Source organism: Cottoperca gobio, chromosome 3 (assembly GCF_900634415.1).
Source record: "Cottoperca gobio chromosome 3, fCotGob3.1, whole genome shotgun sequence".
NCBI classification, from domain to species: Eukaryota; Metazoa; Chordata; class Actinopteri; order Perciformes; family Bovichtidae; genus Cottoperca; species Cottoperca gobio.
This window is the reverse complement of record NC_041357.1, coordinates 6,163,030-6,181,521: the sequence shown is the minus strand read 5'-3', so window position 1 is coordinate 6,181,521 and position 18,492 is coordinate 6,163,030. Positions and strand designations below refer to the sequence as shown.

At 41.5% G+C, this 18,492-nt stretch overlaps 1 protein-coding gene across 2 annotated transcripts; it reads right to left on the bottom strand.

The window, feature by feature from the left end:
• Positions 1-249: 249 nt before the first annotated feature.
• lrp3 (low density lipoprotein receptor-related protein 3) lies at positions 250-17,588 on the bottom strand. 2 transcript variants are annotated; one of them, XM_029426765.1, is made up of 7 exons: positions 17,350-17,588; positions 9,135-9,273; positions 8,807-9,012; positions 7,808-8,424; positions 6,795-7,267; positions 6,455-6,587; positions 250-5,583 (listed from the first exon to the last, which is right to left on the bottom strand). In XM_029426765.1, exons 1-7 carry the CDS (start codon positions 17,408-17,410, stop codon positions 4,723-4,725), a joined length of 2,490 nt encoding a protein of 829 aa, XP_029282625.1. In that variant the 5' UTR covers positions 17,411-17,588; the 3' UTR covers positions 250-4,722. The 2 variants fall into 2 exon arrangements, with proteins under 2 accessions (XP_029282625.1, XP_029282633.1); XM_029426773.1 differs by having other exon boundaries at positions 9,135-9,270.
• Positions 17,589-18,492: the final 904 nt, after the last annotated feature.

Below are 18,492 nucleotides of genomic sequence, written 5' to 3'. Positions count from 1 at the left end.
GTGTAAACGTGTGCGCATGTTAACATTAGCAATTAGCTAAAAAGCACTGCTGTGCCTGTAAGTACAGCCTCACAGAGGCATGGCTGTAGACTCATTACAAAGGTCACCAATGACTACAACAAGTTCAGTCAAATTACTGACTAAATATTGTAAATAAATGAACCATATCCTTCCAGTTTTATGGTGGCAGTAGCACGGGCAGTAGTATTATTTTGTGCAAAAAAGACAACAATATTGCATATATTTCGTACACTGAAATAATTCAGTAAATAAACGGCTTGAAGTTTATTAATTGCAGGCACAGGAAAACAATGACAAATAATCAGCAGAAGGCATTGCAAACCCATGGTCTCTTTCAGCACAAAATAAACCAATATAGTTTTTTTTAAATAAGAGAAATGCTTTTATACAAACACAGTATACATGTTGACTTCAGCCTTTGAAGGGGAAGCTTCAAAATCAAACAGCAAGGAAAGGGAATGCTGGACAACTTGGTTCAGTAGTACTTCACTTCCTCCATCCAGTGTATTTACCTATGTGTTAAACCATTGTCCAGTCCAGTTATTAATATATTAAATATTGGAAAGGGTTTGATAATATACATTATAGTGAATAAATGCAAAGAAGAAAAAAGGGTATGGAACAGATAATAAAGCCTCACCTTAGCAGTCAATGTGACACAATCTCTGTTCACATTTCAAATGTTAATACGTTACCACATCATTCTTTACAATGGGTTGGCTGCAGTCTGAAAAACATCAAAGTAAAGCATTTCACCAACACTTTAACAGAGTATCATTTAAATAAACAGGTAAATACACTGGAATAAGGTTATTGAAAAGAAATATTTTCCTTTCCCTAACTTCCCTGCCATAATAATCCCAGAGATCCCTGATGCAGTAGTGCACTATAAATCCAGAGCAGTCAGTTGTACCAATCACATGTCATATCATAAAGCTGTGTCCAGACACAGACAAATATAATCTCTTCAAACATTAACACCACAACTGTAGGCCGTGAAACTGCCCGTGATGTTTGCAACAGCAGGGAATAACCATTAAGGCATTAACACGCTTCTGTACACCACAAAGCATTTAAGGACATACATTCTGCAGGTATGTGATTTTTTTCTAAACTAATTAACTTTAAGTTAAATGAGGACGAACAGGCTTTGAACTTAAAGAACAAGATACAAGGGTGGAACAAAGAGCCAAAATATGTAACGCTAGGAATGAGGAGACATCTCTTATGGCACATAACATGTAGCAGCTGTTTATGGAAAGGAAAAGGAAGTGCATTCAGATCACTTAAAGGGATCGCTTGGATTATTTGAAGTGGGGTTGTATGAGGATACTTTTCCATAATCAGTGTATTACCTAATTTGGTGTTTTAAAGGGTTAGTTTGGATTCACCAAAGTCACACAATAACACAAACTAACTAACCCATCGAGGCAGCGCTAGACCAGCAACGTTCTGTGAGGAAAATTACTCTTTTTGTCAACGGAGACTGGTGGCTTTGAAGAGAGCATAGATAACGGCTTCAGTTCCTCGTTGGAAAGGACTGTCTGACCGTGAAAATATTCTAAATATAGCGTACACTTAAACAGAATTTTTTTTTGTGTGACTAAAATACATTTTGCTGCTACCCCCGTCCACAGCAGTACATTATTTAGCTTCTGTGCTGTAACTCCTGTCTGCTTCTCCAAACTGGGGGCGTGCCGAACGGCATCTACAGTAGTTATACACTGACGATGGATAAGAATCTCATACAACGCCACTTCAAAATATCCAAACCATCCCTTCAAAGGAGAAAGAGCAGGAAAGACCATATATTTAGTACAGAAACCTGACACTGCAGCTGAAAAACAACCAGCATGTGGCTTCCAGAGTTGTCTCCTACTCTCCGTACTAACACAGGTTATCTGACTTCATGATCAATATCCTGCAGTAAAACAGGGAGAATGCAACGATTTCAAGAAACAATGGAAGTGATACATTCTTCAGAGGCCCAAAAGTAATTAGTAGTCGGTCACCAGGGTCACCTCAGATTGACAGGCTTTACGAAAGAGGTTCAATCAAGTTCAATGTTTGTCAAGGCAGAGAGAAATATAAAGTAAGACTAGAGGTCTCCACCGAAATCTGAAAAATAGAGGCCTTTGTTTTAACATCCTGTCATAGAAACCTCCACAGCATAGATATGAATTTCCAGTGGAATAAACCAGCAGTCCAGGCGTCAGCAGTCAGCAGGGCTGCAGAGGTACCACTGGGATGAAGAGGGCTGGACAAACAATCAATATTCTGAAAGTGAAAGTGAAGTGAAGCTTCTCGTCCCGACGCTTCCTAGACATTCACATAAAGTCTTCACTGCACTGTCAGACACTACCTCAGACACAGCCAAGTTCATTCAAGTGAGGAAAGGCTTCCTTGCGAGGACAGTGTGGGTTTGATTGAGGAGGATGAGGGGCTGAGCAGAGTTACAGGCAATGTACTTGGACTCACTACCTCAGTTTCTATCCAAGTTTGGCTTTTTAAAACAGATGATATATCAAGTTCAAAAGGTTGAATTGATAAATCAATTTGACACAATTTTCTAAAACATAATGACAACATTGTTCATGTTTAAAAGGGGTCACTGAAGTATCACTGAAGAAGAAAGGTATATGTTAAATACAAGCTGACAGAAGTTTGGCATGATTGAATGATTCAATGACACTGCACCGTTAACAGAATAGTTTATGGGGAATATGCTTATTTGCCCTTTAGAGTTAGATATGAAGATTGATACCACATATCCTTAAAAAAAACCAGCAGCCAGTTAGCATAACTTAACACAAAGACTAGAAACAGGTGGAAACAGCTAGCTGGAACACCAGCACCTTAAAAGCTCACTCACTACCAGAAAGAGCCAAGCTAGCTGTTTTATGCTAGGCTAATCGGCTAATCGGCTAATCGGCTGATAAGTGTATTCTTATATTTTAGGGACAGGTATGAGAGCAGTATCGATCTTCTCATTTAACTCTCACACAGAAAGCAAATAAGCGTATTTACCAAAATGTAAAACTTTTACAGTTCAAAGTTAAGTTAGGTCTTGCTTTATTTAATATTTTTTGTACTGTCAACAAGTCTTGTGAAAAGACCAAACCCCTCAATTTATTAAAAAGTATTTTCCGTGTAGCCGGATATAGCTTATTCCTCAGTGTCATAGAGCTCCATTGTTGTCCAAGAAATATTAAATGAGCCACACTGTTTGGTACCTCATTACCATAAGCACACACACTGAAATGTATTTTGTCTCAATCCCACACACACTATCCTGCTGCTGCAAATGTGTATTAATCCGCAGCTGAAAATAGTCTCCAACAACTGCACTATTTACTCCTGTTTGAGTGACGTTTCTTGACGTTTCAGGGTACTGAATCCTTTTTCAAAACATGAAAGTAAATACAGCGGCTGGTGAAGTAGAAAAGGATTGAGAGATGGACATACTCATTTTGGTTTTTCATATGATTTGTTGACAATATGAAAAACATAAAATATCACCAACTTTATCCTTTAATGCAACAGCCAATCTTGACCTTTTAGAAATCTCATACAATAATAATAATAATAATAATAATAATAATAATAATAATAATAATAATAATAATAATAATAACACCACCCCATTCAATAAAGTGGGAATAAGACTGACTAGATGATCATTAATCAGGTAAATTCTTTTGTGATCGCTAAACAGGCTTTTATGGTTCACAGTATATAGCGGTGCATAATGGCTCTGGGTAACGACACAAAGGCTACTTTGGCGTTGTATGAACATGTTGCCAATATTGTATTGGTATTAGTGGCCAGAATTGAGTTTGATTTGTCTGGAACAGACTCGTGACGTGTTTATGTCCAAAAATCAGGGGTGTCTATTTGCTTTCAATTGTGGGAGTCAACATTAAAGGGATAGTCAGGATCTTTTTAAGTATGAGTATTTAAAAATCTATTTCAGTTTAAGTGTACACTATATTTAGAATATTTTCCCTTTCCGACGGGGAACTGATGCTACCAGACTCCAGTTTTTGATATGTGTGACTTTGGTAAATACGAACTAACCTAACAAAACAAACTAACCGATCTAGGCAGCAGTAGACCAGCAACTCATTGTTTTTGTCAATAAAGTCTGGTGGCTTTGAAGAGAGCAGTTCCCTGTCGGAAAGGTCTGTCAGACGACAAGTAAAGCGTTACAAATATTCTAAATAAAATCAAAAAGATTTGGTGGGCCTTTCTTTTAGGTGGCGTAAATACGTTTTGCAGCTGCCCCCGTCCACAGCATTACATTGCTTTGCTTCTGTGCGGTAACTCCTGCCTGCTTCTCCAAACTGGGGGGCGTGCCGTCTACTGCAGGTAATACACCTGTGGATAAGTACCTGATACAACCCCACTTCAAAACATCCAAACAATCCCTTTAAGTCCCTGTTTGACAAATACATTTATTGTACAACACAGACCATAAGCACTACCAACGCTGGTTTTATTTATCTAAGTAAAATACTGCGATTGCCGATTTGTGCATATACACTCAAAGTGTTGAATGGACATGAGCCAATTATATTCTACTGTACCGGGCTCACCTCTGGATCTGGAAGGGACACATTTCAAGGACACTTTAGCAGAGCAAATATTGCTGACAGCAGGTCTCAACAGAGCGAGGGGAAGGACAGAATCTTTCTAAATATTTCAGCATGGCGTCGTCTCCCTCCCTGAATCTGCTCCCTCATCACTGAAGGTCCTGCTGAACCTGCAGAGCCCGCTCTTGCCCTCCCTCCTCCTCTCATCCTTGCTTCTTATTTCCCTGCTTGGCACTTCCACGGTAAAGTGGCTGTTGCTGTCCTCTGCTTTCACAGAAGAAGATGAGGGTTTGGAAGGTGACGTCACCTCCGGCCCCTGGGAGTGAGGGTGGGTTGTGGGTGTCTGGGAGCTGCTGGGAAACACAAGGGGTGAGATAGGGGACAAGGGCCCCAAGGGGGAGTATCGTCTCAAGGAAACACCCTTTAGGTTAACAGCGAGCTCCAGAACCAGTTTCCTCGATGCCCGGGTGTGACACAGGGGTACAGAGGCTTCCTGGGGAGCAGGCCCCCTTTGAGGTAAACAGTTATTCTGAACAGGGGTGGGGGGCTGAGACTGTGGAGCCCTGCTGCTCTCCCTGCTGACAGGCGACAGTTCCTCTTCCTCTGGACTGTCCACTGACTGCGAGGAGAGAGGGGATGCAGGGCTCTCTGAAGTGCAGGACTGCAGGTCCATGGCGGCTGAGCAGCAGGAGCCCACTACATCAACCTCATCCCCGAGCCCAGCTCCACTGCTGGCCCTCGCCAGGGGCCGCTGCAAACCCACTGTTCGGTAGCTGTGGAGCCCCAGTGTAATCTGTGTCGGTCCAGGGGAGTTGAGCAGGGGAACTCCTCTTGTTCGTCCGCCACTGTGGAATAGGCGAGTCCACAGATGCCCGAGACGACGACGAGATGAGGAAGAGGTGGAGCGCCGTGTCGAGTGACGTCTGATCTGTCTGCGCATCGCCAACCGCAGGTTCTGCAACACGGAGGCCTAGAGGACGGGAACACAGAGAAACTATTATTCTGTTTCTATTCAACTATCAAGTAGATAGCAAGCAAGCAAACAAGATGTAATGTGTTCATTTGGGATCTTTAGATGTGCTGGCAGGCGGATCTTGTTACCTTGTTATCCAGTATTTATGCTAAGCTATGCTAAGGTAAATGGCTACTGGCTGTAGCTTGATACTTACCAAGATATCAGAATGGCATCAGAATCTAACTCTCGACAAGAGAGAAAATAGGCTTATTTCCCAAAATGGCAACTATTCCTTTGAGAAAATAACAAAATAAAGCAAGAGATTGTAATAATGGAAACACATTTTACAATAGCTTCAATGCACAGAGGCCTTGAAGGCCCTATTGGATATGAACGGACACGGATATTGACCGCCATTAGGTATAATGCGACAAAGTGCAATTAAAAAAATGTAGCCAATAAATGATGAGGTAAATGAAGCATGTGACTTCAACGTCCACTGAGGAAAACCTTCTACATTGTTTTTCACCGTTTGAGGTTCACCTGCCGATTTCTTTAATTACGTCTTTTTGTTGCCCCCCTCTTTCCTCTGCAATGGGAGAATGCTTTTCTGTCTGGAGAATTGGCGCCACTTACTTGTTATCTCGATGAACCAACTCCTAATAATTGGGATAGTGAATGGAAAAAAGCTTTCATTCTCATTTTCTTTTGCAGATTTTCTTGAAATTTTAAGTTTAAAAGTTTACAATTTGCGATACATCTGGATGTATTGATTTCACTACCTCTGCTGGTTACCACAAATTGTAAAAATGAGTTGGTCACTCCAGTATGCTCAAATCCTGAGATTCATGAAAACGGTGAGTATTACTGTGTGTGAAAGCACTACCTGGGTGGGGTTGTACACTGGGAAATCCTCCACCGGTGGGATGAGACCCTGGGCGATTAGCTGACCATACGAAGGGGGAGCCTCTCTCTGAACAAACTCAGCCTCCATGCGAGTCATCTGGGTCTCAAACGCTCTGCAAGGGAAGTGAGTGAAAGAGACGTAGACAGAGAGTCAGCGATGTTAAGATGACCTCGGACATAAAACTTGTTGCTATGGTGAGAGATTTATTTAGAAACAAAGCAGTGAATAAATCAAAGGGATGATGAAAGAACTAGTACATAACATGCACAAGTAGTGTAAAGGGCCCAGTAATAAACTGACTGAGGTGTCGTGTCCCCACCTGTACTCTCTGCTCCTGAGAGAGTGGAGTTTGAGGGCACAGCCGAGGGCAATGACGAGCAGGAGGCTGCAGACCAGACTGCCAATCAGGGCGGCCGTGATCACTTTCCTGGGTACCGCTGCCAGGCAATCCCTCTCATCGCTCCCGTCTAAGCAGTCCTCCTGGCCGTCACACCGCCACGTCTCGAAGATGCACAGGTTCGTCCCACAGTGGAAGTTTCCAGGTTGGCAGTCGTAGCAGTTCTTCTCGTCCGACCCATCTGGGCACCTCTTCTGGTTGTTGCAGCGCTCAGAGGCTGGGTAGCACACTCCAGTACCACCCTCGCAGGGGAACTCTCCTTCTGGGCACGTCGGGCAGGCCTCCTCGTCGCGGCCAGTTGGGCAGTGCCAGTAGCCGTCGCAGCGTTGCCGTTCAGAGTAGCAGCCCTGATCGCTGCCACAGGGACGCTCGCCGGGAAAACAGTAACCTTTGACCTGAGGAGGGCGGAGGAGAAATATGTCACTGTCTGGGCAGAGAGGAATACTTGTTCTCCGCTTGATTGATTGTGTTTTATGCAACAGAACTAGAGCTACTCCATCTTTCTACCACAAGAATCTGAAAAGTATTGATTCTTAAATGGAGATAGAAATGGTGATAAGAAGTTTGAAATATTCAGTATTGACAGACAGATGGAAAAGAGGGAGAAGTTTAAAAGGGAGACCTTGATAAAAAATTCCAGTATGTTATTTCCACGGCCTACAAAAGATTTTCCCAATTCATTGTGTATGGAGCAGTTTCACACACATTTTATTATTTTAGAGTTTTTTTGCAATGTCGTTTTCGAGTTGGGAGAGAGTTGTTCATGTTGACTAATAGTTTGATGTATGAATTGTTTGGTGTAGTTCTTCTTTAATAAAGGAAGTTTAAATGAAGTATGGACAGAGGACAGATGGAGATGAATGAAGGGTTTGAATTTGGAAACAGTGGAACAAGTTTTCTGAAAAACAGGATGCAGTGTTCCCAGTTTGCAGTACCTGGTATGTGGCGTTGAATCCATGTCCAGGGCTGTGAGGCTGGGCCATGTACAAAACACTCATCTGTCCTCGGCTCGACTCCAGCAGCGCCGGGCGCCTGTTGTTATGATACGACAGCACCTGTAAGAGGTGCTCTGCCCGCTGCAGCAGACCGTCGTAGATATGCAGCGAGTCTCTGGGCCCCAGCTGCAGGTCCAGCTGCAGCACGATGGGCTTGGGGTCCTGGGTGTCCAGCGACCATGAACACCTCAGCTGCACCACGGAGCTCCTGTTAGCCCGGAAAAAATCAGGTGAAGCAAAAGAACCGTAGAAGTTCCTCAGACTTTTGCCACAGGTGGTGTCGGGGCAACCACGCTCGTCGGTGCCATCCAGACAGTCTCGGGCTCCGTTGCAGCGCAGGGCGGCGGGCAGACAGCGGGTGGACTGGGCCTCAGTGCACGGGAGGGAGCCGACGGGGCAGAGGCCAGGCAGGGTCTCAGTGGGAGGGGGGGAGCAGCTGCGTTCGTCTGTGGCATCGCCACATTCATCCTGACCGTTGCACTTCCAGGTGTGAGGAAGACACTTCCCATTACCACAGAGGAATTCATCTGACTGACAGCTGCTCTGACCCAGGTGACCTACAGAGATAAGACATTGACAGACTGCAACTCCAGCTACAAACACTAAAGAGAACACAAATCTATTTCTATGTACCTACAGACCAAATATACCAATTAATGACAATGTAACATATTGCAACATAACAAGAATAAAAATACTGCTATAATGAGACACAGTGATTGAGAAGGTATGTATTTAATAAATGACTGCAGGTAGATGTGAACATATGCTACTATAAGGCAATCACACTCAAAGCTCTGATTGTTTTGCTTCATCTTTACTGACAATTTTATTATTTATAGTTTAAATTGTTTATATTTGACACATTCTTAAACTACGCATTTGGATTTAGTCAGGTTAAGGATAAAAGATATCAATGTCCTCCCTCGCTCAGCTTACCCCTGATGTAGGAGAGGCGAAAGCCCTGGGCTTGCCCGGAGCTGTTGGCCTGAGAGTGGAAATAGAGCCAAACGCGCCCCCTGGTGGAGATGATGGGCGGAGGCAGCATGGAGCCACACAGCCTGGATTCTCCATTCTTCGTAGGAGTTAGCAGGAGCCAGTCTCCCAAACAATTTCCCGACTCGGCTATGTCAAAGTTCCGGAAACTAGAGCAGAGGATTGATGATTTCAGTGGCTTACTCCACAACGGATGTCATGTGTTTGGACAAAAGCGTCAGCTAAATTAACTGTAATGTAACGTGTATACTATATGTGCAAGGGATTGTACCTGATGGTAATGACCTCTCCCTGACCTCCCTGGATATGCCAGCTGCAGTTGACTCCAGGGGGGTAGTTTAAAGGCCATGAGGGGCTGTAGATCACACCCCTCCGCTCTGTGTGGACCTCCACTCGCTCACTGCAGCCTGCTAGGTAACAAAGGGAACACACACCTTAGTGAGGTCGGTCTCCGCAATTCTTTTGTGGATGTTAATTTGTCACCAACAACACACTGACCTGGAAGAAGTCGTTTTATTTTATAGTTAGGTATTTAAGAATAAACAGACGGCAGAATAAAAACATAGTAAATACATACAGTCGTTATGCTGAGGTCTTTTTTTTTTTTTTGGTCTGTGGGTGTTTTTCCCCTTTTTGTAGTAATTGTGCATCTCTATGTACAAACCCTAATTCCAATGAAGTTGGGACGTTGTGTAAAACGTAAACAAAAACAGAATAAAATGATTTGCAATTCCTTCTCGACCTACAGTATATTCAATTGAATACACTACAAAGACAAGATATTTAATGTTCAAACTGATAAACTTTATGTTTTATTTGCAAATATTCGCTCATTTTGATGCCTGTAACACGTTCCAAAAAAGCTGGGACAGGGGCATGTTTACCACTGTGTTACATCACCTTTCCTTTTAACTGGGAACTGAGGACACTAATTGTTGAAACTTTGTTGGTTGAATTCTTGCTTCCCATTCTTGCTTGATGTACGACTTCAGTTGCTCAACAGTCCGGGGTCTCTGTTGCCTTGTTTTGCGCTCCATAATGAGCCACACATTTTCAATGGGAGACCGGTCTGGACTGCAAGCAGGCCAGTCTAGTACCCGCACTCTTTTACTACGAACACGTGCAGAATGTGGATTGGCATTGTCTTGCTGAAATAAGCAGGGACGTCCCATTATATATATATATATATATATATATATATATATATATATATATATATATTTATAAAACGGACATGTCAAATCAAGCCATCTGATTGGTTCTTAGCCGTGGTATAATGAGCGTATATCACGGGTAGAATTGTAGTTACTTTTCACAACAAGTCAGTATCCCTCCGCGTCTGAGAAAAAGCTACAACCGTTACAGCTGTTAAATTACGTCCGTTAAGAAACAAACTTACAAAGCTTTACTCTGGAGGAGTGGATCGATCAGTGCCTATCTCCAGAGAAAACAGCCCCTAAAAGACGACATGCAGAGCTACGTGAAGAGCAGGTAGACCAAATAATCATCAACGTTGTCTGTCTAATATGTTCGCTAGCTGTTAGTGTTGTTGCATAGCAACCACCTCGCACTATGTTTTGTGCAGAAGGCAACGGAGGGACAATTTTATTTTGAACATTATTATTTAATAATAAAAACTATTTAAATTGGAGTGTGTATTTTTCTTTCATATTGCCACACTTGGTAACCGTTTTATAAAAGCAATAGCTGACGACAGGCCGTGGTATATGGTCATTATATCACAGTTAAGGGGGTTGTACCACGGCCCTTAACTGTGATATAATGACCATATACCACGGGCTGTCGTGAGCTATTGCTTGAATATATATATATAAAATGTACCAGCATTAATAGTGCCTTCACAGATGTGCAAGTTACCCATGCCATGGGCACTAACACACACCCATACCATCACAGATGCTGGCTTTTGAACTTTGCGCTGATAACAATCTGGACGGTCCTTTTTGGACTCATCAGACCACAGCACACTTTTCCACTTTGCGTCAGTCCTTCTCAGATGAGCTCTGGTCCAGAGAAGTGACGAACTGTGTTAACTGACAATGGTTTTCCGAAGTGTTCCTGAGCCCACGTGGTAATATCCTTTACAGAATGATGTTGGTTTTTAATGCAGTGCCGCCTTGAGGGATCAAAGGTCACGGGCATTCAATGTTGGTTTTTGGCCTTGCCGCTTACGTGGAGAGTTTTGTCCGGATTCTCTGAATCTTTTGATAATATTATGGACTGTAGATGATGAAAGCAACTGTACGTTGAGAAACGTTGTTCTTAAACTGTTGGACTATTTGCTCACACAGTTGTTCACAAAGTGGTGCGCCTCGCCCCATCCTTGCTTGTGAACGACTGAGCCTTTCGGGGGTGCTCCTTTTATACCAAATCATGACACTCACCTGTTTCCAATTAACTTGTTCACCTGGGGAATGTTGGAAACGGGTGTTTTTTGAGCATTCCTCCACTTTCCAAGTCTTTTGTTGCCCCTGTTCCAGCTATTTTGGAATGTGTTGCAGGCATCAAATTCAAAATGAGTGAATATTTGCAAAAAAACATCAACTTTATCAGTTTGAATATTAAATATATTGTTTTTGTAGTGTATTCAATTGAATATATGTCGAAAAGGACTTGCAAATCATTGTATTCTGTTTTTTTTATACGTTTTACACAACGTCTCAACTTTATTGGAATTTGGGTTTGTAGTTGATATGTGTCACTTTGTAATTGTTTTGGTCTTTTTGTAGTTATTTTGGGTCTGTGGTTGTTTTTCCCCTTTTAGTAGTCATGTTGCATCTCTTTGTAGTCATGTTGCATCTCGTTGCATCTCTTTGTAGTCATGTTGCATCTCGTTGCATCTCTTTGTAGTCATGTTGCATCTCTTTGTAGTCATGTTGCATCTCTTTGTAGTCATGTTGCATCTCGTTACATCTCTTTGTAGTCATGTTGCATCTCTTTGTAGTCATGTTGCATCTCTTTGTAGTCATGTTGCATCTCGTTGCATCTCTTTGTAGTCATGTTGCATCTCTTTGTAGTCATGTTGCATCTCTTTGTAGTCATGGTGCATCTCTTTGCAGTCATATTGCATCTCTTTGTAGTCATGTTGCATCTCTTTGTAGTCATGGTGCATCTCTTTGTAGTCATATTGCATCTCTTTGTAGTCATGTTGCATCTCTTTGCAGTCATGCTGCATCTCTTTGCAGTCATATTGCATCTCTTTGTAGTCATGTTGCATCTCTTTGTAGTCATGGTGCATCTCTTTGTAGTCATGTTGCATCTCTTTGTAGTCATGTTGCATCTTTTTGTAGTCATGCTGCATCTCTTTGTAGTCATGTTGCATCTCGTTGTAGTCATGTTGCATCTCTTTGCAGTCATGTTGCATCTCTTTGTAGTCATGTTGCATCTCTTTGTAGTCATGGTGCATCTCTTTGCAGTCATGCCTCTTTTTGTAGTCATGTTGCATCTCTTTGCAGTCATGTTGCATCTCGTTGTAGTCATGGTGCATCTCTTTGTAGTCATGTTGCATCTCTTTGTAGTCATGGTGCATCTCGTTGTAGTCATGGTGCATCTCTTTGTAGTCATGTTGCATCTCTTTGTAGTCATGTTGCATCTCTTTGTAGTCATGGTGCATCTCTTTGTAGTCATGTTGCATCTCTTTGTAGTCATGTTGCATCTTTTTGTAGTCATGTTGCATCTCGTTGTAGTCATGCATCTCTTTGCAGTCATGCATCTCTTTGCAGTCATGTTGCATCTCTTTGTAGTCATGTTGCATCTCTTTGCAGTCATGCATCTCTTTGCAGTCATGTTGCATCTCTTTGTAGTCATGGTGCATCTCTTTGTAGTCATGTTGCATGTCTTTGTAGTCATGTTGCATCTCTTTGTAGTCATGTTTCATCTCGTTGCATCTCTTTGTAGTCATGTTGCATCTCTTTGTAGTCATGGTGCATCTCTTTGCAGTCATGGTGCATCTCTTTGCAGTCATGTTGCATCTCTTTGTAGTCATGGTGCATCTCTTTGCAGTCATGCATCTCTTTGTAGTCATGGTGCATCTCTTTGCAGTCATGCATCTCTTTGTAGTCATGGTGCATCTCTTTGTAGTCGTTTTGGTCTTTTTGTTGTCATACTGAGCCTTTTCCTGTTTGGCACGTGGCTCATTGAGTGACATTTTGTAGGAGTGCCCAGAGACTTTGGGCCCCTAGGCCTGTGCCTGGTAGGCCTGTTTAGTAATCCTTCCATGTGTGAATGTATATTTAGTTAGTCTTTGTCTTTACCAGATACATGCATACATACGTATACCATTGGAAAACAACATGATAACTAATGATAACAGACATTGAGAACATTGCATTAACATTCAATATTTAAATATATTGGTGCTCTTATTCAGAAGAAATTAAAATGTGTGATACACTATTTTGTTTTTTAAATATTAAATCCCACAAAAAGACCCAAACCAACAATGTGTTTGTCCATCTCTAAATACTTTCTGACTTTCCCTGCCTGTCTGTTGCCTCTTACTGACATTGTTAATCATTAAAAACTACTCAAAGGCAAAGATAATTTACTTAAACAGATGAGCACTGTAGCTTTTAGCAAATTGTTACTCGAACATAGTACATAGCGTGTTCATTGGGGAGCATTTTCAGATGTTGTTAGGGAGTATTTCCGGTAGCACAATGGTGTATATGGAAATGAGTCAAAATAAACAACAGTGTGTGTGTGCTCATGGTAATGAAGGAACATGTCACTCATTGCAACAGTGTGACTCACTGATGTGATGTGTTTTTAATAGCTACATATGACAAAGAGGAAGAAGATATATCAGGCTTTACGTTAGCAGCACGGAAAATACTAGAATCAATTCATTGTTGGTTTTGGTCTTTTCAAGGGATCTGTGAACAATAAGAGAACTAACAACATACCCCATGACCATTTTATGTAACCATGAGACATCCTCATCATCCTAAATTCTTAAAAGGGAAACTCAACTACTTTTCAGGAGAGATATGGTCTGTTGCTTTATTCATGATGAATGATGAACTCAGAATGATGCATGCTCAGCAGGATCCATACTGCTACTGCCAGAATACTCTCTCTCTCTCTCTCTCTCTCTCTCTCACACACACACACACACACACACACACACACACACACACACACACACACACACACACACACACACGCACACATACACACACACACACAGTTTTTAGTTCCTTCATTCAAACTACTGCATTTGTACAAGGAACATTAACACCATATAAGGGCATAACAATTTTGCTGGGCCATTATTCAAAAATACATAATGTTTTATTAGATTCTCATATTTTGGGTCTAATCTGTGCAAAAAACATTAAAACAAAGCCTTTATAAGACAAATGTCAAGTGTCCCTTTCAGGGGAGCTCTGCGTTGATCACATGGGGGCTAAAACAGCAGCAGTATAAACTGGCAGCCAAGGCAACAGCATCGCCTGCTGCCATCGCACCATAGCTCCAGGGAACAGCGCGCGGTGTGAGGTGGCCAAGAGGGGCACCAGGAATAAGACATAGACCTCTTTGGAGTGCAGGCAAGATGTCCTATTGTTTTGTAATAAGTAAAGGCATCAGGTGTGTCCAAAAGCCCTAAGAGCCAAGTGAAACAGAACAACTCTGGTGATCAAAGTCTGAGGTCAATTGTTTTCACTCCTGTGTTTATGGCTTAAGAACATGTAAAAAACAGTGTTTGCCAGGATAAGGCAAGTTCCTTATTCATTTATTGTTTAATCTGTGAAACAGGTGGCGAACAAAAGAGTTTAGCTAAGCGTTTGTTGTTGTAATACTCATTCCGGCTACAAGAGGCTGAAGTGCATCACCACCACTTGTTGTAAATAGGACTAAAAGGATGTTTTCTTCCAGGCAGGGGGCAAAATGTACTTTTTTGTCTGGCTAGTAAATGTTCAAATTTGACCAGCCACTCAATAGATTATCATAATTTTTTGGCAGGTGAGTGATGTAAATCCACTAGCCACATGCATATTTTGCCAGCATTTGGCTGGTAAATAGTGGTCATTTTAAACCCTGCTTCCAGGTGAATTTTTCCATTTACTCTAAACATAAGGTACATAGATAGTGTGTTAGTTATGTAACATTACTGTTTTTATAAATCCTTTTCTAGCCAAAAGAAAGACAGAAAAAAATAGTAAAGGCATTTATCAAGGTTATCGTTGCAACAACTTTTTTTCACCTGTTGTTAAGTAATAAACACAGAGACATGGATCGGACTTAGAAAATGGATCACCAGAATGTTTTTCTCACTTGCCTCTCAGGGCTTTCGTAGATTTGTCTCATAGTTGTTTTAACACAGAAAGGCTTGATGTCAGAGGAGACTGACGTATTAATAGGTTGTGACGTAAATGTAACATTAATGGGAAGGATTTCATTCTTTCTTATGCTGAGAACAAGAATATAAATATCATCCCAATACTGCTTAACACCACAGCAGGAATGACACACGTGCAAGAATAAGCTGTCTGACAAGCCTCTTAATAAACCAGAACCACAGAGACAGAACATTAACAACAGACTTCTTAACAATGAATATCCAACATTGACACACAGCAGAGCATCTGCCCAGTTCTGCAGAGTGTGGGTGTTTGTTTCAGGCTTTCTTGATGAATCAGTTAAGTCAGCAGAGTGAAACAAGGGGGTGGGGGGAGGAATCATTTAGAGCTTAGTGATGGATATCGACTACCCGGACACGGCTACCTTAGCACACACACAAATACACACACACGTGAAGATGGACTGGACCAAGAAGTCTTTAGAGTAGAGCTGCACCGGGATGCTGTTTGGTGCGATAACTTGATCGGAGTTTTGACCCTGTTTGATATAATCAATAAATGTAATGAAAATATATTAATTGTGTTAATTATTATTAGTATATGTGACATTAGATTGTAAATACTTCATACATACAATCACTGCATCACTCATAGGGTTTGAGGTAAAATCTTAAACTCAAAAGCAACTAGTAAATATAAAAATAATCCTTAAATGTCTTTAATCTGTTGAATCTAAAAATATATATATTTGAAATAAACATAAAAAGTAAGATGGGGGGACATATGGGTACATGAATCTGTTCACACAGTCACCTTGTGGGGCCTTTTTTTTGGGGACACAATGCAAGTCCCCATAACGTAAATAATTACATTTTTAGGGTGAAGATTTGCTGGGTGCATGTATAACACATTTTTTAAATCCCCAATTCTTAGGACCGGCGGGGAGTCAACTGAGGCTCGGCGGACTTGCAATAAACTGGCAGAAACCCTGTGTGTGTGTGTGTGTGTGTGTGTGGGCGTGTATTACTCATTGTTGTGGTGACATACATTTTTAGGTTAAAGTGTGTGTGTGTGTGTGTGTGTGTGTGTGTGTGTGTGTGTGTGTGTGTGTGTGTGTGTGTGAGAGAGAGAGCTTTTGTTATCAAGTGTTACTTTGATTTAGTTTTAGTCCCCCTTGGTAATTAGGTTGTCATAGTGTTATTTTACAAAACTAACGCTGGTCCACACACACACACACACACACACACACACACACACACAGGTAGTGCTACTACAAAATCCACCCATTAATAATATGTTGTATGTATTCATCATTCACTGCAGAGCAAGTTAAAGGATTAAGTTACTGATTGTGAAACATCCATTTTGTGTGTGTATGTGTGTGTGTGTGTGAGAGAGAGAGAGAGAGAGAGAGAGAGAGAGAGAGAGAGAGAGAGAGAGAGAGAGAGAGAGAGAGAGAGAGAGAGAGAGAGAGAGAGAGAGAGAGAGTCTTTGATGGGATGGTGTGTGTGACTTCTTTTTCTCAAGGTTCCACATACACAAATGTGAGACCCCTGTTTGGCAGTTTGGCAGCCTTCTCCTTTTTTTCTCATGCCAATAAAGTACAGGATATGATAACAGTGAGGGGGGGGGGGGGGGGGGGGCTGGCTGCAGAGAAGCAGCAGTGATGTAATGCTGATAGCAGCATCACATTTGTGAAAGAGCATCCATGTTTCCACACTAACCCTGATCATTTACCTACCACAGATCGATAGTCCCACAGGTTTCTGCCTCATCTTCTTACTCCATCCAATCACAACAATGAAAACACTTCTTCTTCATCTATCATATAGCTTTAACATTGTGACACAGGAGGAGAGAGAGCACCAAGCACAACACATCCACTCCTATCCGGGTGTGAACATCAGGTTTATACGAGTGCTCTGCTGTAATGGTCATTGATGTTCTAAGCTTGTATCAAGTACAAGACCTTCAATGATGATAAACATGCAAACAACCACTAACAAACATAAAATCTACTCACGGGTTTTCTTAGTAATTTGAATGTAGGCTATTGCATACAACCATATAATTCCAGTAGGATTAACAGCACAGATAAACAAAATGTGTGTGAAGATTTCCATCTCAGCATTACAGCGGTGTAGATGCATTGTTGTTTCTCACCTGCACAGAACAGAGCGGAGCAGAAGCACAGCAGTCCGAGCAGCAGCTCCGTCAGTCCCATGGTCCACCCGACGGGGACTTCTGCTATTATCTCCGACACAATTTCCACGGTTTGCTCGACATTTGTGTCTTCCAGCGAAGCTCCCGCATCTGTTTTCAGCTCAGACTCACCAAAAGGTCCTCCTCATTATGGAAAAGCATTGTGTCCTTTGCAGCGGTAGCCAAGACACTAGGGTCAAGGTAACTATGGCAAACCACACGATTTCCGGTCAATGTTTTCAAAATAAAAGCCACATTTAATCGCCAAGTTGTAGCAAACAGTTACAATAAAGACTGCATTTTGAGATCATACTTGTCGGAACCCATAAACCCATATCCAGGTTTTTTTTTCGTATGAATTCCTACAATTTGTTGTAATGGGTAATATTTATATATATATATATATATATATATATATATATATATATATATATATATATATATATATATATATATATATATATACACATATATATATAAGGAAATTACATATAATAGTAGTGTTGTATATATGCTTTTTCTTTTACTACCAACGACAAAGGCTATCACTGTAGGCCCTCGACAACGGAAGGCTGTTGTTAAAGTTAAATACCTCAGTTAATCAAGATTAGGTTTCGGTGTAATGGTGGTGTAAGATGTGTTTAGACGGACTGAAGACACCGACATTTGCAGGTCTTGTTTTGAAGACATAACAATCGAAGTTCCGCTCTAGTGGTGGCTTACTCTGTGTTTAGCTTGCCGCATCCAAGGGGTCCTCATTATTCTTTGTTTATATGTCTTCTTCCCTCCTCACAGCCGGATTGAATGTCACAAACGGATAGATAGAAACTGTAGACATCGCCCTGAAGTATAGATCACCCAATAAACGGCGTTTGCTTGTTGAAATGAAAAGTGCATATAATTTACGGTTGCTTCATGATTTTCTTCACCCAATTGTACTGTGACGGATTATTGGATCAGTAGGCCTTTTCATTACCACCCCCATGTGGTCAGATGGGTGTACTACAAACCTCCCCGATTTAGTGAATGTACAGTACATTTAAATTCAATTTCGGCATTTTCACAGGAGTCACGGAGCATATTTCTAAAGAGGGAACACATAGT

What these genes read in the sequence shown, in the direction of transcription:
- lrp3 (XM_029426765.1), bottom strand. Translation starts at nt 17,410, where the DNA reads ATGGGACTGACGGAGCTGCTGCTCGGACTGCTGTGCTTCTGCTCCGCT. An exon ending in GGAGAGGTCATTACCATCAG is followed by an intron (nt 9,013 to 9,134) that starts GTACAATCCCTT and finishes CCTCTGCTCTAG; the next exon opens with TTTCCGGAACTTTGACATAG. An exon ending in TCGCCTCTCCTACATCAGGG is followed by an intron (nt 8,425 to 8,806) that starts GTAAGCTGAGCG and finishes TTATCTCTGTAG; the next exon opens with GTCACCTGGGTCAGAGCAGC.